Source organism: Eucalyptus grandis, chromosome 3, assembly GCF_016545825.1.
Source record: "Eucalyptus grandis isolate ANBG69807.140 chromosome 3, ASM1654582v1, whole genome shotgun sequence".
Lineage (NCBI taxonomy): Eukaryota > Viridiplantae > Streptophyta > Magnoliopsida > Myrtales > Myrtaceae > Eucalyptus > Eucalyptus grandis.
In genome coordinates this window covers 56758348-56784209 of record NC_052614.1, presented here as the reverse complement: position 1 = coordinate 56784209, position 25862 = coordinate 56758348, and the positions used below count along the sequence as shown (strand labels likewise).

General features: G+C 39.9%; 1 protein-coding gene across 2 annotated transcripts; it reads right to left on the bottom strand.

Moving 5' to 3' along the window:
• Positions 1-205: 205 nt before the first annotated feature.
• LOC104437911 lies at positions 206-25862 on the bottom strand. Of its 2 annotated transcripts, none has more exons than XM_039308550.1 (8): positions 25700-25862; positions 25196-25609; positions 23517-23585; positions 3385-3453; positions 2602-2676; positions 1870-1938; positions 1061-1129; positions 206-369 (listed from the first exon to the last, which is right to left on the bottom strand). In XM_039308550.1, exons 1-8 carry the CDS (start codon positions 25778-25780, stop codon positions 283-285), a joined length of 933 nt encoding a protein of 310 aa, XP_039164484.1. In that variant the 5' UTR covers positions 25781-25862; the 3' UTR covers positions 206-282. The 2 variants fall into 2 exon arrangements, with proteins under 2 accessions (XP_039164484.1, XP_039164485.1); XM_039308551.1 differs by having other exon boundaries at positions 206-363.

Below are 25862 nucleotides of genomic sequence, written 5' to 3'. Positions count from 1 at the left end.
ATGATATTTAAAGAATGACTAAATGAGTTTAGTAGCAATATTGAAAAACCAAAACTATAGAACACCAAAAAGTCAAGGAGAGATATGTGACTAAAATAGGAAAAAAATGCAACCTAAGTGGTTAAAGTCCAACACAAAATGGCAACCTCAAAAGAGGAAGGAAAGATTGCTTTAGGAACCGCAAATATCCAAATCTAAACGGCAGTAGAGATAAGTGAGCAAAAGGATAAAAAGCAGCAATCTAAGAGAAGACACAAGAGAATTGGGTCACAATCGTCTCAACTAATCACTAACCTGTTCCATTTCCTGTTTGCAAGATTCTTTGCTCGTCCACCAAGCTGTGGCCTTTTCCCCGCCATCGGTCTTTGTCCGTAAAGTGAGAGTGCGTCAGTGAGTAAAGTCATTAAGATGCAACAAAAAATGGCTTAAGTAACGTAATACAAGAATGCGTATTCCACATACATTTTAACTGTTCATTATGAATTTTATTTTTATTTTTGTAAGGGTCTTAAGTAACTAATGAGCTCCTTTTTTCTTATGTGCAACTATGATCAAAACATTTTATAATAATTTCTCCACGGCTCATTAATGCAATAATAAAATCAAATAATCCATAAAACCATACTTATGTTTAAAATATTAAATTTATGCATTAATTATGCATATTGGTTAAAAATATAAGACGAAGACATCATAAGATGCCTTTCAAATCTATATATAATCTATCATCTAATATCTTATTTACGAAAGAAATTTTATGAATTAATAGTTAAAGAATGATTAAGTGAGTTTAGTGGCAAGATTGAAGAGGTACGACTATCCAACAGCAAAAAGTCGAGGATCGATATGTGACTAAAATAGAACAAAAAGTCCGCAGCCCAAGAAGTAAATCCAACACAAGATGGCAACCTCAAAAGAGGAAGGTAAGATTGCTTTGGGAGCCGCAGATATCCAAAACCAAAAGGGAGTAGAAATAGGTGAGTAATGCAAGAATTAAAAGCAGCAATCTAAGAAAAGAAATAAGACAATCGGATCACAACCTTCTTAACTAATCACTCACCTGTTCCATTTCCTGTTTGCAAGATTCTTTGCTCGTCCACCATTCTGTGGCCTTTTCCTTGCCCTCATTCTTTGCCCGTAGAGTGAGAGTGAGTGAGTGAGTGAGTGAGTGAGTGAGTGAGATAATCAAGGTGCAACAAAAAATGGCTTAGTAACAAAATTCAAGAATGTGTACTCCACATATATATTAACTGTTCATTATGAATTTTCCTTTTATTTTTTGTAAGGGTCTTAAGTAACTAATGAGTTCTTTTTTTCTTTTTCTTTTTGTCTTCTGTGCAACTATGATCAAACCATTTTATATTAATTTCTTCACGGCTCATTAATACAACAATCAAATCAAATAATCTATAAAATCATACTTCTATTTCAAATATTTATATTTATGCATTAATTATGCATTTTAGAAAAAAAATATTAAACGAAGAAATCTATGATGCCTTTCAAATCTATCATATCTAATATCTTATCTAAGAAGCTATTTTTATGAATTGATATTTAAAGAATGACTAAATGAGTTTAATGGCAATATTGAAGAATCAAAATTATCCAACAACAAAAAGTCAATGAGAGATAATTGACGAAAATTGAGAGAAAAAAAGAAAAAGAAAAAAAGAAAAGCGACCCAAGTAGTTGAAGTTGAACCCAAGATGGCAGCCTCAAGAGAAGAAGGAAAGATTGCTTTGGTAAACCGCAAATATCAAAAACCAAACAGGAGTAGAGATAAGTAAGTAATGCATCTATAAAAAGCAGCAATCTAAGAGAAAAAACAAGATAATCGAATTACAATCATCTCTACTATTCACTCACCTGTTCTATCTCAGGTTTGCAATGTTCTTTGCCCGTCCACCAAGATGTGGCCTTTTCCTCGCCTTTGGTCTTTGTCCGTAAAGTGAGAGTAAGTGAGTGAGTAAAGTAATTAAGGTGCAATAAAAATGGCCTAAGTAACAAAATTCAAGAATGCGCATTCCACATATATTTTAATTATGAATTTTCTTTTTATTTTTTGTAACAGTTTTAAGTAACTAATGAGTTCTAACTATGATCAAATCATTCTATATTAATTTCTCCATGGCTCATTAATGCAATAATCGAATCAAATAATCAATAAAACTATATTTATATTTACAATATGATATTTGTGCTTTAATTATGAATATTGGAAAAGTACAAAGACATTATTAGACAAGGACATGCCTTTGACATCTATAATTTGTAATCTGTCATCTAATATCTTGTCTATGAAAGAAATTTTTATGAATTCATATTTAATGAATGATTGAATGAGTTTAGTGGCAATTTGAACAATCATAATAAAGCCAAGGAGAGACAAAGGACTAAAATAATAATGTGCAACTTAAGTAGTTAAAGTCGAACACAAAGATGGCAACCTCAAAAGACAATGGAAAGATTGCTTTAGGAACCGCAAATATCCAAAGCCAAAAGGTAGGAGATATTAGTGAGCAATGCAAGGATAAAAAGTACCAATATAAAAGAAGAAACAAGAGAGTCGGATCACAATTGTCTTAACTAATCACTCACCTGTTCCATTTCCTGTTTACAAGATTCTTTGCTCGTCCAACAAACTGTAGGCTTTTCCCCGCCTTCCGTCTTTGTCTATAAAATGAGAGTGAATTAGTCAAGTAATTAAGGCGCAATAAAAAATGGCTTAAGTAACAAAATATGAGAATGCGTCTTCCACATATGTTTTATCTGTTCATTATGAATTTTCTTTTCATTTTTTGTAGGGGTTTCAAGTAACTAAGGAATTCTTTTTTCTTTTGTACAACTTTGATCAAATCATTTTATATTAATTTCTCCATGGCTCATTAATGCAATGATCGAATTATACAATCCATAAAACTATACTTATATTTAAAATTTGTGCATTACTTATGCATATTGGAAAAAAAAAAAAATAGATAAACACATTATTAGAAGGAGACATCGTATGATGCCTTCGAAATCTATAATTTGTTGTCCATCATCTAATATCTTATCTATGAATTTTTATTTTTATGAATTGATATTTAAAGAATGATTAAATGAGTTTAGTAGCAATATAGGAGGACCATAACATTCCAACACCAAAAATTCAAGGAGAGATAAGTAACTAAAATAGAAAAAAAAAATGCAACCTAAGTAGTTAAAGTACAACACAAAATGGCAACCTCAAAAGAGGAAGGAAAGATTGCTTTAGGAACCGCAAATATCCAAAACCAAACGATAGTAGAGATAAGTGAGTAATGCAAGGATAAAAAGTAGCAGCAATATGAGAGAAGAAACAAGAGAGTCGGATCACAATGATCTCAATTAATGACTCACCATTTCCATTTCCTGTTTGAAAAATTCTTTGCTCTTCCACCAAGCTTTGGCCTTTTCCTCGCGTTCGGTCTTTGTTCGTAAAGTGAGTAATTGAGTGAGTACAGTAATTAAGGTGAAACAAAAAAATAGCTGAAGTAACAAAATACAAGAATGTGTACCACATTTATTTTTTACTGTTCATTATGAAATTTCTTTTTATTTTTTTGTGAGGATTTTAAGTAACTAATAAGTGCTTTTTTTCTTTTGTGCAACTAAATCATTTCATATTAATTTATCCACGGCTCATTGATGCAATAATCAAATCAAATAATCGATAAAACTATACTTATATTTGAAATATTAAATTTGTGCATTACTTATGAACATTGGAAAAAAATATTATACAAAAATATTATTAGACGGAGACATTATATGATGCCTTTGAAATCTATAATTTGTAGTCTATCATTTAATATCTTATCCAAGAAAATATTTATGAATTGGTATTTAAAGAATGATTAGATGAGCTTAGTGGCAAATTGAAGAACCACAATTATTCAACACCAAAAAGTCAAGGAAAGACAAGTAACCAAAACAGAAAAATTATGCAACCTAAGTAATTAAAGTCGAACACAAGATGGCGACCTCAAAAGACAAAGGAAAGATTGCTTAAGGAGCCACAAATATCCAAAACCAAAATGTAGTAGAGATTAAAGAGTAATGTGTTGACACCTAAATTTTGACTAATCATTTAGTAATTAATTGCATAGAAAATTAAGGATTAATCTTTAACTCCTTTAAAAAATAGTTGCATTTCATGTAGTCGCATTTGCATCGGTACTAAGAGGACAACAAGAAGCAGGGGCTTGCGGTCGATTGCATGCACAAAAGGATGGTATCTCTTTCGCTAGTCTGAACATGCACAAGAGAGAATGCAAAAAAAATGAGGAAAGAAGCTCTCGCACGTCCGTTGTCTATTCCTCATTAATGCATGCACAAATTCAGTGGACGTGCGGATTCGGGAGAAATCTTCAAAGAAGCAAAAGCAGCCCATAATATATTATATAATATGCTCATATTGTATTAGTTTAATATGCCCATAATATTATATAATATGTCAGCTTTGATGGTGCAATGAAAATTCACCGAAGAAGAAACCTCCTCATTAACGCATGCACATACACGCACGAAATGGGGACGTAAAAATCCTACAGGCGCCTGCAAGAAGATTTCCTTGCTGAAGTACAGGGGGGGAAGGACTTCGGCAGCTGCCCATTACCGCCGGAGCCCCGAACTCTCTCGCCACTGCAGCCCGCACCACCGCGCCAGTTCCGAGCCGGCCACCGCTCCCTCCGCCCGAGATCCAGCCACGACGCCACGACGCCGCGCCGCCGCACCCCTGCGCCGTCACCACTCCCATACCCACAGTCACGCCTCTGACCGCCTACACCAGCAACCCCTCGAAGGCTCGTGCATCGACCCACGCTGCCCACGCCGCACCACCGTGTCTCCACCTCCGCCGCGCCGCCCCGCTGCAGTGCGCACCGACCCGCGACGCCGGGACCGGGGGCCAAGCTACCATAACCCGCACCTCCGCTCGCCCGTAGCCGCGCCCGTCGCCGCGCCCCGCCCATCCCATTGCGCCCGTCGCTGCACTTCTGCCCGGCGTCGTGTCTCCTTCCGGCGAGCTCCGAGCGTGCCACCGTCTTTGCCCGAACTCCGAGAGCCCGTGAAGCCACCGTCTCTGCGCCCGCGCCTCGCAACTCCGTCCGATGCCGTGAGCACCCTCCTCCGAGTCGGCCTCCCCCTCACGCCGTGACCGACCCAGACAGCATCACGTGCCCGCTGCTGTCCTCCGCGCCAGCCGCCCCGCTGCGGCTTCATCACGCGGCGGCCCGCCTTGCTTTCCTTCACCTGTGACACCACAGTTCACGCCTCCGCCAGCTTCCGCCACTTTGTTCGCTGCCCCGCAACTCGCGATACCCGACGCCCCCTGCTCGCCTATCACCACAGCAGCTTCACTCCAGTCGGGCTCGCACCAGCAACCGCACGCGGCTCCTGCTCCTCCCTCGCCGCGTGTTCGCTGCCCCTTGCCGGAGCTCTTCCGACGGCCGCGCCCACCGCTCACGGTCGCCCGTTGCAACAGCAAGCAGCCATCCCAGCCGTGAGCTGAGTCCCTTCGGTGACCCACGAGCGAGCCGTGCGTGGGAAAAGAAAAAGAAGAAAACAAAAAGAAGAAGAAGAAGAAAAGCAAAAGGGGAACATTAGGTAGTTTTATTATTATTATTATTATCTTATCTTTATTTTTTTTATATAGTTTATAGTTTTTTTAGTGTGATTATTCATTAATGCATGATTGAAGTTCCAATGTGAAATAACCCCTCAAGCTAGGGATTAGGAGTTTGATTTTCACGCCTGAAATCCAACTCACGATCTCGTACAAAAATCGACAATCCAATCTCATGCCCGAGATTTGATTCGTGATTTAATTTAAAATTGACCAACCCGATCTCATGCGCGAGATATGGTTTGTCAATTTTGGGTATTAATCTTATCTTGATTGAATTGATATTTTGCATAAAAAAAATTCAAAAAAATGTAATTAGATTAGGGCTAGGGTTAGCGTATGTAGTTATTTCATTTTTTAAAAATAAAAAATAAAAATCCAAAAAAATGCATTCATGATATTAGTTTTTTTTTAAAGAATTGCACGTGTCAATTTAGAATAGGATTTTTTATTTTAAATTTTTATAACAAAAAAATCCCCAAAAAAAATTAATTAATTTAGGATGCTAGTTTTTTAGGTTGCATGTTTAATTGTGTGCAATTTTTAAAATTTCGAATTTTATATATATAAAAAAACAAACAAAAAATCATCATGCATATTAGAATAGAATTGCATGTCTCATTTTAAGTTTCAATTTTTTAGGATAGATTGCATTTTTAGGAATAGAAATATCATGTGCACGTCATGTGGGATTAGGTTCATAAAATGCACGCCATGTAGAATTAGGCTCATTTAATTAAAAATTGCCCGTCATTATAATTATGTCATTTTGATTTGCATATTTAATTATTGTATGTTCATTAAGAAAACACAAAAAAAATATATATATATATATATATATATATTTTACTCATGTCATGTAGTTTAGAACACATTGTCATGCCATTCCATGTTAGATTAGTAGCATGCATAGCATATTGCATGATTCTCATTAAATAAGTAAAAACCAAAAAAAAAAAAGAAATTGCCTGTTAATTAGAAATCATATCTAGGTCTGTTGATGTGAATTCTGATCTAACATTGCAGATGCTTTCGTTGCTATGAGGTAAGTTCTGCAATTTATTCATCGCTTTCTTGGGTGTTAAATTGGTGGTTTGCGCATCCGCATGATCTCCTCACATGTTAGGAGGATAAATTAAAATCAATTCAAGCTGCCTGCAAAATATTTTTCAAAATAAAAAAGAAAAGGTACCGAAAGGGCGTTAGAGAAATCTAGCGTAATCAAGTCCCCGAACTCATTTAATCTATGGTTCGTAGGAGTGAAGTAATTCTCCCATTACTTTACTTGGGTTTCTAATCGACCCACCCAAAATAGAGTAGTGGCGATTCCATGATAAAAAACATTTGCATATTAAGAACTTGAACCTAAGTCGCGAATTGGTATGGGCTTGGGAGAGCCCGAGTTAAGTCTAGGCTTAACAATCCATTAGCCAAACCCTTAGGTGGTGCAACCCGCTTCGGGGATGTCGCGATAGCTTGGCGACTCCGCTGGGGACTCGAGTTGAAACTCTTAGTGGACTTAGGCCAATTTTCTTTTTGAAAAATATTTTTGTTTGGCAGCGAGGATCCCAGGTACGTCCCTAACATTTAAGGTGTTAAATGTTCTTGCAGAATGGGAGGTATAAGGGGAAGTGTTTGCTGACATTTGTTTTGCAGGGAGGTGTAGGAATGCATGGTTTACTTTCACTTATGAAGTGTTGCTTGATATAAATTGTCGTGCATGCCTTGCATCTAGCACTACACTATTGCACACACAACCCGCCGCCGGACCTGGGCCGCATAGGATCATCTAGGATGGTATTGAGATGGATACCACTTCGACCGCAAGCCTGCGGTATGAGTCGCCCATCTCAATCTCGAAGTTTCTTTTCTGGCGTCAGGAGTACCTACCTCGGTTCGCATGCCCGCAACCCAGGTCGGCTCTTTGACCAAGCCGAAGTCATGAGGACCCGACTTAGTTCGCACGCCCGCGGCTAGTCGATCATTCTTGTGGCTTCGGTTTGTTAAGCCCGATAGACTAGAAATCGAGCCACTTACCATGCGCATGTCTATGTGATTGCCCTTTGTTTATTGGTAAAGTAAGTTCTCTAAATTCTTGCCTTTGCAATTTACTTACTTTACCATATCACTTTGTCGGTCCATGGCATTAGGATTGTCCTGAGTCTTGATCAATATACAATGGGAATACCGGACATTCGAATTATTCTCCCTCCAAAGGAAGAGCTTAGCGCATGGTGGGACAAGTTAGACCAAGCTGGCCGTCAATTTGTAGAGTCATACATTAGTCGATTACTTCCATTGCTACGTGTCAACATCCATGGCGGCCTCATCCAAGCACTTGCTCATTGTTGGTGCCCGAGACTTCTACTTTCATCTTCGGCGGTAAGCATGAACTCACGCCCACCTTGGAAGAGTATAGCATTGCCATAGAAAAACCTTTGAAAGCTGAATTAATTAGTCCACCTATTGGAATAGACCCCGTTGTGGCCTTATCCGATTTTCTGAGAATTAAGGAGGACAACGTAAGAAAGGTTTTAAAAGCTCACCGCAATACATGTCATTTATCTTTTCTAAAAGAATGTTTTGAAAATGGCAATTCATTTCAAATGCGAAGGGTTTTCCTTTTAGCTTTCTTTGGGTTTATACTTTTTCCTCATTGCAAGAATGCTATTAACCCTTTGATGGCTCACTTAGTTGAACAAGTGTTGGGAGGAAAAAGTTTCGTAAACACTATTATGGCTAAAACCTTTCTTTCCCTCACCCGATTTAAAGGAAGCGGGGTGATAAGACTTTTCATTCCTCTCCTGAGCTTTTGCAAATTTGGTTTCTTTCTCATATAAAAGGGTTTGGTGGTTTAATGACTATACATGATGTTAATAACTCTAATCACCCTATTATGAGATTTGAGAACAACCAAAAACATGCACCGGATTACCATTATTCTAGGTGGCTAGCTTTCATGAAAAAACCAACTTCCAAGGGTTTCCTATGGCATGCTAAGTGGTTCCAAGTTCGTGTGGCGAGACTTTCATGTGGAGGTGTTGGCCCAATCCCTCTACTGGGATTCACTGGAGCAACGGAGTACTATCCAACTAGAGTAATCCGTCAGTATCAAGTTGTGCAAGAGCTTCCCCCGGCATTGCAAGCAGATCCACTCCGAGTCAGCTTCATTGATGGAGACCGAGGCCATGAAGATTCCATTCTCACAATTAAATCAATGTGGGATATGTGCCAGCCATGAAAACTCAAGTGGCCCGAGGAGGAGTTGAAGGGCAAAGAAAGGAAGTACTATGCCTCAATTAATTACATTCAACAACAAAAAATTCCAGAGGAGTTACTTCCAAAGATACCAGAGGTGCCACTGAAGATCACCAACCGCGCTGAGAATAAACGCCTCAAAAGGGTTGTTGAAAAAGCCCAATAGGAGAATAAGTGATTGCGCCGAGTGGTGTCCCGAGTGTATATTGATCAAGCTAGATGAAGTGTTTGAGTCAATCTTGTTGTTTTCATTTCTAGATTAATGTTTAGGAAGTTGAGTCATTTACTTTCCTAGTTTGTTTGTTTAGGGCATTTTAAGCTTCTATTTCATTAATGAAGTGCTTGAATCAATCTTGCTCCTATTTTGTTAGGATTGTCCAAAACTCCATTAATGAATAAAAGTTTTAGACCGTTGCCATGGACCAGTGTATTTCATATGAGATACTTATTTTTTGTCTGTTTCTTCACATTAGGTGATAACGGATCCTCCACGTTCGCCCATCATTACAAGATCAAGAGCAAAAATGGCCGACCAAATCGAAATGCGTGACCGTATGACTGCTATGGAAAATCAACCCCAGCAGTTGCTCACCTCTATGCAACTTATGACAGATCAAATGGAATCCCTCCAAATGAATCAGATTCTTGCATCCGCTCTCCCCGAGATATTAGTCCCAAAGCAGACGAACAAGGCCTAAATGGGTGATGATGACATGCCTGAACTGGAGGATGACCCACTGTTCGTCACAGCCGAAAAGGCTAAGCCCGACAATGTCCCTAAGGCGGAGCAAGATGAACGCTTCGCCAAACTTGAAGAGAAACTGAAAAAATTGCAAGAATCACATAATTCACTCCCGTTCGACTTGTCGGTTTATGAGAAAGTTAAAGTGCCAAAGAAGTTTAAGATGCCGGAGTTCGAAAAATACGATGGTACTTCCTGCCCAAAAGCTCATTTGTAGATGTACCACGTACACATGGCCCAATACGTCAAGAACGAGCCTCTCATGATCTAATCGTTTCATGCAAGCTTGACTGGGCCCGCACTCAACTAGTACATAATGAAAAATGTAAACCTTCTCGACACCTGGAATGATGTGGCATATGCTTTCCTAAAGCAGTATAAGTTCAACATGGACATTGCACCTTCCCGAGAGGATCTTGAACGGATGGAGAAGAAGAAAAGTGAGTCATTTAAGGAGTATGTTGTAAGGTGGCGAAACTTGGCAGCTCAAGTCACTCCTGAGCCTACAAACAAGGAGTTGATGAAGTTGTTCGTCAAGACTCTCCCGTATGAGTTCCGTAATCGGATGGCTAGCACATACGTTGAGAACTTCAACCAACTTATCCCAGTGGGTGAACAGATTGAGATGGAGCTAAGGGATGGATGGTTCAATGAACCGACTCATCAAGGCAAAAGGTTCACCATGAAAAAAGATAAAGAACCGATCACTGAAGTCAATGTTGCATATGCGCAACCAGCCCCTAGTAAGCCTCCGATGGTCCGTATCCCTGGGAATCAGCAAGATGGAGGCCGAGTGCCTGCACAACGGCAATTCACCAAAAGGCAGTTCTCTCCTCTTCCTGGCCCTCTATCTCAGGTCTTGCCGACACTCCAAAAGAAGGGATTGATCTCCCACGAGCCAAAGCGGCCCAATGCTGAAAAATTCTCCAACTATGATCCCTCCAAAAAATGTGAGTATCATATGGGAGAGGTGGGCCATTCGACTGATGAATGTTTGACTTTGAAGCACAAGATCCAAAATTTGTTGGATACTAAGGCATTTTCTTTCCGTACCACCCAACCGAATGTCAAGAAGAATTCGTTGCCGGAACATCAGGGAAGCGTGAATGCAATCTTTGAGTTCAATGCTGGCAAAAAGATGAACTTGAAGGTGTTTGTCAAAGATATCTATAGCAGATTAGTTAGAGTTGGTTATTATCCGACAGATGAGAATCCTCCCTTACCTACCATGAAGGATAGGGTTCAAGAAATGGTTAAGGCTGGCATGATCATATATGCTGACCAAGCTGGAACAGTGTCAACTATCTCCGAAGTCATCATTGATTGGGAGAAGGAATTTGCTAAGCTAAGTACTGAAAAGAGTGAACCAGATCCATTGATCGAGGACATGCCCCCACTTGAGGACGCCTCCGACCATGAAGGATTGATAGTGGAAGTGCCTTCAACTGATGAAGAAATAATTATTGAGATGCCCCAGCTGTATGAGTACAAGGATAACAAAGCAGTCCCTTGGTCATACGAGCTAGATGTTGACCTGATTACAAGGTCTGGTCGGACCTATGCTCAAGCAAATGCCCAACCTGCAAAGCCAATTACTGACGAAGAGGCCAAAGAATTTCTGGCTATAATCAAAGCAAGTGAGTATAATGTGGTCGACCAGTTGCAGAAATTGCCTGCTCAGATCTCTTTACTTGAACTCTTGCAAACATCTCCTACACATCAAAAGTCTCTAATGAAGGTTCTAAGTGAAGTTCGTGTACCAGAGACGATCGAGTTAGACAGGTTGGAGGAATTCGTAGGATCGATTCTTCTTAAGGATTTAATAGCCTTTTCTGATGAAGAATTCCCCCCTGAGGGGAGAGGACATACTAAGGCATTATATATATCCGTCAAGTGCAAGGCTTCCCATGTGGCTCGAGTACTCATTGATAATGGGTGCGCCTTGAATATCGTCCATTGGCGACTCTTCACCGCCTGAAAATAGATCCTTCAAAAATAAGTGCTGCAAAGACCTCCGTCCGAGCTTTTGATGGTACGAAAAAGGAGGTGATAGGGGAGACCCACCTTGATCTGCAAATAGGGCCGGTGATGTTCAACGTCCTTTTCCAAGTGATGGACATTCCTACTGCATTCAATTTCCTATTAGGGCGTCCTTGGATTCATACTGTTGGAGCTGTGCCATCTAGTCTCCACCAAAGTGTGAAATTTGTTGTCAAAGGAAAGCTAGTCATTGTTCATGGCGAGGAGGATCATCGGATCTATCATGAGACGGCTATCCCCTATGTCGAGTCGGAACGTAGGGAGGAGTCGAGCTACCAATCGTTTGAGCTCGTATCCACTATTCATGCATCTCGAGGATCGACAACACCCATCCCTGATGTGTCAAATGCAGCAGTTATGGTAGCAAGAGTGATGGTTGGAAATGGCTTTATTCCTGGCCGTGGACTTGGTAAAAAAGAACAGGGTATCCGGAACCCCATTGAAGCCCCTCGAAGGTCTCGTTCCGCCGGATTAGGGTACCATGGAAAAGGTGGAGGACATGAACAAGAGAGGAAGAACTTATTACTCCTCGATATCCGCGAGACATTCCCCGGCCCTACTAGAATGATGCATGATGAAGGAGGAGTGATCGCCACCCGAGGTATCGTACCCGATGGATGGAGCTGCATGGATGACCCGACAACTTCAAAGACAAAGGATCCAGATGATGGGATGGAGGGGATCACGACTCTATTTGATGATCTCCTCATAGGTGTCATTGATGAAGAACCATCGGAGGAAACGGGTGCTAGCCCACAAGAGTAACATGTTTACTATTATGTACTCCCCTGCGTGGGAATCTTATCGCTTTTAGGATTTGATGCTTTCTAGGGTTTGCTTATCGTATTTTGCATATCGTTTGTCAAGAATGGATGTTTTCTAGGGTTTGCTTATTAGGGTTTTATTTCGCTTTGATTGTCGCATATCGTTTGGGTTTCATTTCACTTTGATTGTCGTACTTTCCATCCAATAAATGTAATTTGGTTGATGAATATCAATTACAATTACAAGTTTTATTTTGAGGGCATGATGGGGTATACCAAACCAGCCTCGTTGATGATATGCAACCGATGAAAGAAAAGAAAAATCCAAGGAGAATTCGAGGCTGGGCTTCATCATGCTTCCTCGTGACAAAAAGCTTTTTCAAAATGTTTTGCCAAAATTTTAAAAAAAAAATTGAAAAAATTTCGAAAAAATAGATAAGAAATCCATGCCGTTTAGCCCTGTTTGTCTTTATGAACTATCCATTTTATGTTTCAGGAGCAGCCTTATGGCAGGCAATGAGGAGAAAATGGTCCAATCCAATGCCATGTGTGATGACGATGATGACCCGGATGATCCAAATGGTGACTCCATTGAAGTACAACAAAGTTGGGAGCAGCATGAAAAACCCAAAGTTCTCACCTCCGAGCAAACCGTCACCATCAATTTGAGTGATGACGAGGATCCTAAAGAAATAAAAATTGGGGCAAATCTTCCCAAAGATGAGGCCAAGCACCTGACTCAGTTGCTAAAAGAATATATGGATATCTTTGCTTGGACATACGCTGATATGCCAGGTTTAGATCCATCAATTGTGGAACATTGTTTACCCACTAATCCAAACATGCACCCTAAGAAGCAGAAGCTTTGAAGGACTAAATCGGAGCTCTCGAAGAAGATAGAAGAGGAGGTAATGAAACTCCTCAAAGTGGGATTCATCGAAGTCTCGCAATACCCTGAATGGGTGGCCAACATAGTACCGGTCATGAAGAAGGATGGTCGAGTCCGAGTGTGTGTTGATTATCGGGATCTGAATAAGGCCAGCCCAAAAGAAGACTTCCCATTGCCACATATCAATGTTCTCGTGGATAGTACTGCCAGATTTGAATTATTCTCTTTCATGGATGGTTTTTCTGGCTACAACTAGATAAGAATGAAGGAGGAAGACAAAGAGAAGACATCATTTATCACCCCGTGGGGAACCTTTCATTATAAGGTCATGCCCTTCAGACTCAAAAATGCAGGGGCAACTTACCAACGAGCCATGGTTACGTTGTTCCATGACATGATGCATGAAGAAATCGAGGTCTATGTTGACGATATGATTGCAAAAACGCGACCTGGGAAAAGTCACGTTGAAACCCTCAGGAAGTTATTCGACCGGCTTCGTGAATTCAAGCTCCGTTTAAACCCTGCCAAGTGCATGTTTGGGGCAGCATCAGGAAAATTACTTGGGTTTATGGTGAGTAGCAAAGGGATCGAAATTGACCCATCTAAAGCCAAGGCAATATGTGAGCTGCAACCTCCGTCGACAGTGAAGGAGGTCCGAAGTCTCCTAGGGAGACTGAATTACATTGCACGATTCATTTCCCAACTCTCGGAGACCGATAAGCCATTCTTCAAACTCTTGAGGAAAAACGTACGAGTTGAGTGGAATGATGAATGTCGAGAGGCGTTTGATAGGCTGAAGCAATATTTGATGAATCCACCAGTTCTTGTCCCACCAATATCAGGGCATCCTTTGATTTTGTACCTCACAATCCATAGTGAGTCACTCAGCGCGATGTTAGCTCATAAAAGTCTCATGGATCAGAAGGAACGAGCCATTTATTACCTCAGTAAAAAGTTCACTGTCTCGGAGCTAAAATATTCTGATGCTGAAAAAACTTGTGTTGCGTTAGTATGGGTATTGCATAGACTCGCTGACAAGTACACCTTGCATTACCAGACATTTCTCGTAATCGAGAAACGATCCCATCAAGTATTTATTTAATCAACCAGCTTTGGTGGGTAAGCTAGCCAAATGGCAAGTCTTGATTTCGGAATTCGACGTACGTTCATGCCACAAAAATCAGTTAAAGGCCGAGTAATTGCTGATATATTGGTGAGAATCCTAGAAACTTGAATGATGATGATTGTCCTTTGGATGATCGTATTTTGGCCATAAGGGAAGATGCATGGTCTATGTTCTTTGATGGAGCTGTGAACTTGTCCGGTTACGTACCGGGGCGTATTAATATCCCTGCACGGACAACACTTCCCAAAGAGTCGGAATTAATATTCCCATGCACTAACAATATAGCTGAATACGAAGCTTGTATTCTCGGACTTCAAGCCGCAATTGAAGTGGGAGTGGCCAAATTGAAAGTATATGGAGATTCTGCACTGATCATACTCCAAACTGTAGGTGAATGGAAGACCAGGGATGCCAAATTACTGCCGTATCATAAGTACCTCAAAGAGTTGGTGAAGGAGTTCGATGAAATCTCATTTGACTACTTGGCTAGATCTCATAATCAGTTCGCCGATGCCTTGAAAACGTTGTCATCTATGTTGCAAGTTACTGATGGTTTGGAAGTTGAACCTTTGAAAATTGAGGTTCTAGCCAAGCCTTCTTATTGCATGGCCATGAATGAAGAGCTTGATAAGAAGCCATGGTATTGTGACATCATGAACTATATCCAAAAGCAGGAATTTCCTGAAGGGAGCACTACAGCCGATAGAAAATACATAATGAAGATGGCCTCAAAGTTCTTCATCAGCGGTAAGAACTTATACAAGAGATCTTATGATTCAGTTTTATTGAGATGCGTAGATGAAGCAGAAGCCACCCAAATCATGCAAGAAGTGCATGAAGGAGTTTGTGGCCCACACATGAATGGGAACATGTTAGCCAAGAAGATCATGAGACTAGGTTACTATTGGCTTTACCTTTGGAAAGTGACTGCATACAGCATGTCGAAGTTGCCATCGTTGCCAAATTCATTGAGATAAAATAAATGTTCCTCCAACGGAGTTGCACCAGCTATCTGAGCCATGGCCATTCTCAATATGGGGGATCGATGTGACTAGCCCAATAAATCCCAAAGCTTCAAATGGGCACCGATTCATATTGGTGGCAATAGACTATTTTTCAAAATGGATTGAAGCCGCATCATATGTTAATGTCACAGCTCGAAACGTGGTGAAATTTATTAGGCGTGACATAATCGCCCGTTATGGTGTCCCAAGCAATTGTCACCGACAATGGGACAAATCTGAATAACGAGTTCGTTGATGAGTTGTTCAAGTGAGTTCAAAATCGGGCATTTGAATTCATCACCATACCGCCTGAGATGAATGGAGCTGTTGAGGCAGCTAATAAGAACATCAAGAAGATCTTTGGCTAAGACAGTCGAGAATTATCGAGATTGGCATGACAGTTACCCTTTGCTCTAATGGCGTATCGGACATCGATCCGAACATCCACTGGGGCAACCCCTTTCTCCTTGGTTTATGGCATGGAGGCGGTCTTGTCTGTGGAAGTAGAAATCCCCTCTTTGAGAGTCTTATCCCAAGTGGAATTGTTCGAAGCAGAATGGACGCAACAAAGGTTCGAGCAGTTGAATCAGATTGATGAGAAAAGGTTAAAGGCTCTTTGCCATGGTCAGACGTATCAACAAAGAGTAGCCAAGTCTTTCAATCGGAAGGTACGGTGGAGACACTTCGAAGTGAATGATCTAGTTCTAAGAAAGGTGTTGCCGATTTTTCCTGATCCTGGAGGCAAATTTGCTCCAAATTATAGCGGACCGTATATGGTGAAGAGGGTACTCCCTGGAGGTGCCTTAATCCTTACAGAAATGGATGGTCGTGAGTTTTCTAATCCTGTTAACTCTGATGCTGTGAAGAAGTATTACCCTTGAAAAAATTTGTTGTGAATTGAAGGTACTCATTTCTTCGTGGAATTGTGTGGGAATGGATTGAATAAGATGAGAAGTAGGCCCTGTTCCATACACATATCAAATTCATTTGATTCGGTATATCAGTCAGGTTGACTCAGTGTCAGTTCAATTAAATAAAAAAGAAATGCCCTGAGGACACCACCAGCGCCTCGGCCTGGTGGCATGGGGAATGAAAAGGTCCGAGAGCGACCAAGGTTCGATCCTTGGAAATGGCAACAAGTTTGCCATAAAAAAAAAAACAATTTTTTTTACCAATCCTTTTTCTTTCTTTTTGAGCTGCAAACTCTTTGTGTTCAAAGCTGATGAGTTCATGAAGTACTTGTGACCTTTCAAAGGAGAATTTTGCATGATAGTTGTTTAATTACCAATTCCACTGAAGATTATCATCGCAAATCAAGAATGAATTGAACATGCTAAATGAGACATGTCGGGATGTGAAAGGCAAGCCTTATCCTATACACAGCCCCTTGCTCATATACTGGTGAGATGAGTGTAGGAAGTTCCATGTTTCTAAGGTAAAGAGCTTTCTCGCGAAAGGTACGATGATCGAAATGATGAGAGGCAGTTCATTCTCTATCCCAAACACTACGTGATCATCCATTGTTTAAACCCTTTTGAGCCCGCACACGTGAATAATTTTTAAATTACCCCTGTCAAGAACCACCCCACATTGGGGCAAGCTGGAGGTAAGACGACATCATGAGGTGAGGGATTTGATAGGAATATTCTTGCTCTCACTTGCATCAATCTTCAGGTATTGCTATTACATTGAATTCATACGATAATTCAAGTGCCTTAGGATGATGAAGAGCAGTTCTTTCTCTATCTTACACACTTTATCCATTGCGTAGCCCCTTGAGCCTATAAATTCGTTTCATTTAAACCCAATTGGTGATCATCCCCCACACCGGGACAAGGCAAAAGGCAAATGTTCAAGCAACAAAATCCCGAGTGCTGACAAAAAATGAAAACTCCTCAAGAACCCAAATGTTAAAACATTACGTGGTTATTAAAAAAAAAAAACAACAACAACAACAAAAGGGGCATGAAAAAGCAGTGTGCCCGGTAAAAGTAAGGCCAATGCCCATAAAAAATGAAAGAAAGAGTCAAGATAAATGATTATCAATTGTAAAAGGGTGTATTCCCAATGGAGTGGTACTCAAAGAACTCAAATGCCAATTTTTTATAGTACCTATGAGGAAAATCCCAATGGTGAAGAAGAAGACCGGTGACAATGCCAAGATGATCACCAATTCTCATCCCCCCATACACATGTTGAGCCTAATAATTCATTCACTTCTCAACCCATGAACTCAACCTACGTTACGTCCCTTACAAAGTCTCTTCAGATTAGGGCACCGAAATTAACGTAGGAATTCACATGCTTAAAAGCATCGCTCGAAGAAGTGTGAGCAAGGCCATTTCTATCTCAGTCCGCAGGTTTCTTGACTTGTAAACCCAAAGATGATTGCGAAGTTGTTCTTTCAATAGCCTTGACTCAAAGAGTCCCTTTGTTAAGCCATTGACCAAGCCCACATTACGGTCCCTATTAAAGACCTCTCAGATTGATAAGGTTGTACTGCTTGTGAGAATACTCGAATCCTTGTCGACATGATGATGGTAGGATGGAGTGATTCCTGTGATCCCACATTAATGGTCGGGACAAAATAGCCTTCTTAATGAGAGTGAGTGAAAGTTCTTTCTAACTGAGAGTCTCTCATTTGGTATTCTTGAAAATCCATGTCGGGGGAGTGAAAATTGTCTTAAACGATGATTCTCCCAGTGGAAATTTGGTGGTGCAAATATGGTAAAACCATCATGCATAAATCTTGATGGAATGGATAAAAGCTTCAGTGGATTTTGGAGTATGCTGAATTGCTTACTTCTTTGGCAAATGCATGTATTTTGCTCTAATCATCTCTCGATGTAATGTTTCCTTGAAGGCCCAAGAGCTCCTGACATTTACGTAGCCTTTCAGAAGCCTCGAGGTGAGAAACCTCCATGAATATTTGAAGTACATCCTTGATGTTCCAAAATTTCTGTCTACCAAGAGGTAAGTGACCCTCACGAATATCCCAGGTTTGTCCTAGGTATTCCCAAATTCTTGATATATGTCTCAAAACTCGTTGTTAAGCATTGCACTCTGGATGTGAATGCTTTCCGATCTTTTTCGTTATACCTTAGTCTGGATCTAGGTATTTCGAATCTTCTTAATCCAATATTCATCTCACCTAACATTGAGTGTCTATTGGTTAAGTCCCAAAATTCTTGACATCTCAGTCTAGATCTGGATGTCTCAAAACTCTTCGTTAAACATTTCACTCTGGATGTGAATGTTTTTCAATCTTTTTCGTTATACCTTAGTCTGGATCTAGGTATTTCGACTATTCTTAATCCAATATTCATCTCACCTAACATTGAGTGTCTATTGGTTAAGTCCCAAAATTCTTGACATCTCAGTCTGGATCTGGATGTCTCGAAGCCCTTCATTAAACATTTTAACTCTGGATGTGAATGTTTTTCAATCTTTATACCTTAGTCTGGATCTAGGTATTTCGAATCTTCTTAATCCAATATTCATCTCACCTAATATTGAGTGTCTATTGGTTAAGTTCACAAATTCTTGACATCTCAGTCTGGATCTGGATGTCCCAAAACTATTCCTTAAGCATTTCATTCTGGATATGAATGCTTTTCGATCTTTCTCGTTATACCTTAGTCTAGATCTAGGTATTTCGAATCCTCTTAATCCAATATTCATCTCACCTAACATTGAGTGTCTATTGGTTAAGTTCCCAAATTCTTGACATCTCAGGCTGGATCTGGATGTCTTAAAAAATTTCCCCGTTTAGGCGACCGTAGAATGGTACGGGTCCTAGACGCAACCAAGCAATGCCATACTGGGCGACCGTAGAATGGTACGGGTCCTGGGAAAGCAGTCTCTTTGTAAAGTCATGTTACTATTTTAGGTGACCGTAGAATGGTACGGGTCCTGGACATGTAACACCAACTATCTTGAGTTATTCTACCCTCCCCGAAGGTAAGTTATTCCAGGTAAGTTCCTTTTATCACTGGCATTAGCCTTTCCATGCATCATATAAATTGCATTTCAAAAAAAAAAAAAAAAGATCCATAGTCCCGCCAAAATATCATCCATTGCATGTTCATGGTCAAAATTTAGGTATCATATTGTCTTTGAATGCAACCTCTGCGAGCTCACCATCAAAGAGGGGCAGCTGTTGACACCTAAATTTTGACTAATCATTTAGTAATTAATTGCATAGAAAATTAAGGATTAATCTTTAACTCCTTTAAAAAATAGTTGCATTTCATGTAGTCGCATTGGCATCGGTACTAAGAGGACAACAAGAAGTGGGCTTGCGGTCGATTGCATGTACAAAGGATGGTATCTCTTTCGCTAGTCTGAACACGCACAAGAGAGAATGCAAAAAATGAGGAAAGAAGCTCGCACGTCCATTATCGATTCCTTATTAATGCACGCACAAATTCGTGGACGTGCGGATTCTGGGGAAATCTTCAAAGAAGCAAAAGCAACCCATAATATATTATATAATATGCTCATATTGTATTATTTTAATATGCCCATAATATTATATAATATGTCAAATTTGATGGCGCAATGAAAATTCACCGAAGAAGAAACCTCCTCATTAATGCATGCACATACACGCACGAAATGGGGACGTAAAATCCTACGCGCGCAAGCAAGAAGATTTCCTTGTCAAGTACAGGGGGAAGGACTTCGGCAGCTGCTCATTACCGTCGGAGCCCCGAACTCTCTCGCCACTGTAGCCCGCACCACCGCGCCAGTTCCGAGCCGGCCACCGCTCCCGCCGCCCGAGATCCAGCCACAACGCCGCACCGCCGCACCCCTGCGCCGCCGCCACCCCCACACCCACAGTCACGCCCCGACCCGCGTGCACCAAAGAACCCCCCCGAAGGCACGCATCGACCCACGCTGCCCACGCCGCACCACCGCGTCTCCACTCCGCCGCGCGCCGCCGCCTGCCGGTGCACACCGCCCGCGACGCCGGGACCGGGGCCAAGCTACCACAACCCGCACCTCGCTCGCTCGTAGCCGCACCCCGCCCATCGCCGCACCCGTCGCGCGCCCCGCCCATCGCCGCGCCCGTCGCTGCACTTCTGCCCGGCATCGGTGTCTCCTTCCGCCGGAGCTCCAAGCGTGCCACCGTCTTCGCCCGAACACCAGCAGCCCGTGAAGCCACCGTCTCTCGCCCGCGCCCGCAACTCCTCCGTCCGATGTCGTGAGCACCTCCTCCGAGCGTCGGCCTGCCCTCACGCTGTGACCGAGCCAGACAAAGCATCACCGTGCCCCCGCTGTCCTTCGCGCCAGCCACCCCGCTGCGGCCGTCACGCGGCGGCCCGCCTTGCTTTCCTTCACCGTGACGCCACGGTTCACGCCTCCGCCAGCTTCCGCCACTTCGCTGCCGCTGCAACTCGCGAGACTCCGACGCCCCGCCGCCCGTCACCACAGCAGCTTCACTCGGAGTCGGCTCGCACCAGCAACCGCACGCGACTCCTCCTCCCTCGCCGCGTGTTCACGCCCTTGCCGGAGCTCTTCCGACGACCGCGCCCACCGCTCATGATCACCCGTCGCAACATGCAGCAGCCATCCCGGCCCGTGAGCTAAGTCCTTCGGTGACCCACGAGCGAGCCGTGCGTGGGAAAAGAAAAAGAAGAAAACAAAAAAAGAAGAAGAAGAAAAGCAAAAGGGGAACATTAGATAGTTTTATTATTATTATTATTATCTTATCTTTATTTTTTTATATAGTTTATAGTTTGTTTTATATAGTTTTTTTAGTGTGATTATTCATTAATGCATGATTGAAGTTCCAATGTGAAATAACCCCTCAAGCTAGGGATTAGGAATTTGATTTTCGCGCCTGAAATCCGACTCACAATCTCGTACAAAAATCGACAATCCAATCTCATGCCCGAGATTTGATTCGCGATTTAATTTAAAATTGGCCAACCCGATCTCATGCGCGAGATATTGTTTGTCAATTTTGGGTATTAATCTTATCTTGATTGAATTGGATATTTTGCATAAAAAAATTCAAAAAATGTAAGTTAGATTAGGGCTAGGGTTAGCGTATGTAGTTATTTCGTTTTTTAAAATAAAAATAAAAATCCAAAAAAATGCATTCATGATATTAGTTTTTTTTTTTTTAAGAATTGCACGTTTCAATTTAGAATAGGATTTTTTATTTTAAATTTTTATAACAAAAAATCCCAAAAAAATTAATCAATTTAGGATGTTAGTTTTTAGGTTGCATGTTTAATTGTGTGCAATTTTTTAAAATTTCGAATTTTATATACATAAAAAAACAAACAAAAAATCATCATGCATATTAGAATAGAATTGCATGTCTCATTTTAAGTTTCAATCTTTTAGGATAGATTGCATCTTTAGGAATAGAAATATCATGTGCACGTCATGTGGGATTAGGTTCATAAAATGCACGCCATGTAGAATTAGGCTCATTTAATTAAAAATTGCCCGTCATTATAATTATGTCATTTTGATTTGCATATTTAATTATTGCATGTTCATTAAAAAACACAATATATATATATATATATATATATATATATATATTACTCATGTCATGTAGTTTAGAACACATTGTCATGCCATTCCATGTTAGATTAGTAGCATGCATAGCATATTGCATGATTCTCATTAAATAAGTAAAAACCAAAAAAAATGAAATTGCCTGTTAATTAGAAATCATATCTAGGTCTGTTGATGTGAATTCTGATCTAACATTGCAGATGCTTTCATTGCTATGAGGTAAGTCCTGCAATTTATTCATCGCTTTCTTGGGTGTTAAATTGGTGGTTTGCGCATCCACATGATCACCTCACATGTTAGGAGGATAAATTAAAATCAATTCAAGCTGCCTGCAAAATATTTTTCAAAATAAAAAAGAAAAGGTACCAAAAGAGCGTTAGAGAAATCTAGCGTAATCAAGTCCCCGAACTCATTTAATCTCTGGTTCGTAGGAGTGAAGTAATTCTCCCATTACTTTACTTGGGTTTCTAATCGACCCACCCAAAATAGATTAGTGGCGATTCCATGATAAAAACATTTGCATATTAAGAACTTGAACCTAAGTCGCGAATTGGTATGGGCTTGGGAGAGCCCGAGTTAAGTCTAGGCTTAACAATCCGTTAGCCAAACCCTTAGGTGGTGCAACCCGCTTCGGGGAGGTCGCGACATAATGCAAGGTTATAAAGTAGCAATATAAAAGAAGAAACAATAGAATCGGATCACAATTGTCTCAACTAATCATCACCTGTTGCATTTCCTGTTTACAAGATTCTTTGCTCGTCCGCCAAGCTGTGTCCTTTTCCCCGCCTTCAGTCTTTGTCCGTAAAGTGAGAGCGAGCGAGTAAAGTAATTAAGGTGCAACAAAAAATGGCTTAAGTAACAAAATACAAGAATGCATATTCCACATATATCATAATTGTCCATTATGAATTTTCTTTTTATTTTTTTGTAATGGTTTTAAGTAACTAAGTTTTTTTTTCTTTTGTGCAACTATGATCAATCATTTTATATTAATTTCTCCATGGCTCTTCAATGCAATAAAAATTAAATAATCCATATAACTATACTATATTTAAAATGTTAAATTTGTGCATTACTTATGCATATTGGGAAAAAAAAATATTAGACGAAGACATTATTAGACAGAGACATCTTATGATGCCTTTGAAATCTATAATGTGTTATCTATATTTTAATATCTTATCTATGAAAAGCAGTTTTTATGAATTGCTATATAAAGAATGATTAAATGAGTTTAGTGGCAATATTGAAGAACCATAACCATCCAACAAAAAAAGTCAAGGAGAGATAAGTGACTAAAATAGGAAAAAAAATGCAACTAAGTAGTTAAAGACCAACATAAGATGGCAACCTCAAAAGAGGAAGGAAAGATTGCTTTAGGAATCTCCAAATATCCAGCAAAACCAAACGGTAGTAGAGATAAGTGAGTAATGCAAGGATAAAAAGCGGCAATATAAGAGAAGAAACAAGAGAATCGGATCACAATCATTTCAACTAATGACTCACCTGTTCCATTTCTTGTTTGCAAGATTCTTTGCTCATCCACGAAGCTATGGCCTTTTCACCGCCTTCGGTCTTTGTCCGTAAAGTGAGAGTGAGTGAGTGAGTGAGTGGGTGAAGTAATTAAGGTGCAACAAAAAATGGCTTAAGTAACATAATACAAGAATGCTTATTCCACATACATTTTTAACTGTTTATTATGAATTTTCTTTAAGTTGTTCATTAATTATGCATATCGGGAAAAATATATATATTAGACGAAGACTAAGTATGATGCCTTTGAAATCTATAATTTGTAATCTATCATCTAATATCTATAAAAGCAGTTTTTTTTATTGATATTTGAAGAATGATTAAATGAGTTTAGTGGCAATATTGACAAACCAAATTCATCCAACACCGAAAAGTCAATGAGAGATAAGTGACCAAATTAAAAAAAAAAAAAAATGCAACCTAGTTGAAGTCCAACACCAAGATAGCAACCTCAAAAGAGGAAGGAAAGACTTTAGGAACTGCAAATCCAAAACCAAACAGTAATAGTAAAGAGTAAGTAATGCTAGGAGAAAAAGCAGCAATCGCATATATTTTAACTTTTCATTATTGAATTTTCTTTTCATTGTTTGAGGGCTTAATTAACTATGTCTCGCTCTTTGAAGACTTTGGAAGGCTTAACAGAAGACATCAGGTCATCCATTACTGAAAGTTCTGAGCTAAACAAATTCGTTATATGTACTGTGGCTCCGCACTTTGAAAATATCACATTACCCTCCTACACTTTGGCACTGCCATACCACACAAACTCTGAAAAATTATAGATTACTTTCCAAGCTTTCATATTTGTTTCAGCCGTTACTTTTTCCGTTTGTTTAACCGTGACATGTTAACTGAAAATGCACTAACTCATTTAGAGCACAGTAACATCTATTCCATGTTTTATGAAGTTAAGAAAATACAAAATAATGCAAGGTTGATAAAATTAGTCAAGAAAATTGTTGAGTCTGTCCGTTTTAGGTAACACTTAATGGTTATGCAAATTCAAAAAATAATGGATGCAACAGTAAATCCAAGCTTTCTTTCTTTTCTTTTCTTTTCTTTTCCCGGGGGCGGGGGGGGGGGGGTTGTTTGGTAATCTATAATTTTTCAAAGTTTGCGGCCTATTGCGTAACAGTATTAAAGTCCAAGATGGCAATTAAAACATTGTGACGCATAATATTACATAATGTAGAACACTCAGTTATATTAAAAAAAAAAAACTTAAAAATTAGAATTTATATTATTTATATATGTGTATTTGCTATATTAATACCAAACGACATTTCAAATTACAAAGAACGTGTTCGAAATTACATAATATAGAACACTCAGTTATATATAATAAAAAAATAAACTTAAAAATCACAGTTCACATTACTTGTATATGTGTATTTGCTTAATTTATACCAAACGACATTTCAAATTACAAAGAATGCGTCGGAAGAACTCTCATGCATTTGAAATAATTTAGAGGTATCTCTGATGATTTTTTGTCGTTGGATTAAAAAAAAAAATTCATGCATGTAAATTTCAGAATAATGTTTTAACTTTATTACAGTTTGCGCCGTTTTACCAAAATATAGCATCAAACTGAAACTAAAACAAATCAATTCATGCACATCTACAGTATATTGATGAAGAAGATGCCGCACCTTGTCTGACTTGGATTTAAAGTCAGATGTATCCAGAGGAATCTCCTGTGCATGACCCAACAAAGGCATTCTAGGAGTTTTAGCAATGTTGGTACCTGATAAGTCCAACTCTATTAATGAGGTTAAATTTCCAAGTGAACCTAGAAGTTCTCTCAACCCTCTACATCCTGACAATGAAAAGTGCTTAAGCTTCACCAATGCCCCCAGTTCTTTAGGCAAATCAGTAAGACCATCGCACTCTTCGATCTTTAATTCAATCAATGACACTAGATCTCCTATGAAGCTCTCAATTCTCTCTAGATTGAAGCAGTTTGCAAGAGTCAACCTCTCTAGATGCGAGCATCTAGAGAAGTCTGGGATTTTTGTTATGCTAGAACACCGAGTAACAGATAGAACTCTTAAATTTTGTGCCCTCTGTAAAAAAAAAGGATGACATTTAATTGTAAGAACCATCACATAGGACACATGGAAATTGTCAAACTAGAACTAAAACAAGTAATTTACCTTAATCAAGTCCCATGCTTTTGAATCATCCTTGAAGTCAATAGTGTCGAGTTTACAAACAACAAGATGATCCAAATACATATTGGCTGCCCTAAAGTCATGAGGAGAATGCCAAGAAAACCATCTCAAATTTGAATGACACCTCGCAAAATCCCCAGCATAA

Coding starts and splice junctions, on each gene's coding strand:
- LOC104437911 (XM_039308550.1), bottom strand. CDS start 25,780: ATGTATTTGGATCATCTTGTTGTTTGTAAACTCGACACTATTGACTTC. Junction 25,610..25,699: donor AAGCATGGGACTTGATTAAG/GTAAATTACTTG, acceptor TTTTTTTTACAG/AGGGCACAAAATTTAAGAGT. Junction 3,454..23,516: donor GCAAACAAGAAATGGAACAG/GTGAGTCATTAG, acceptor TTACGAACAAAG/ACCGAACGCGAGGAAAAGGC.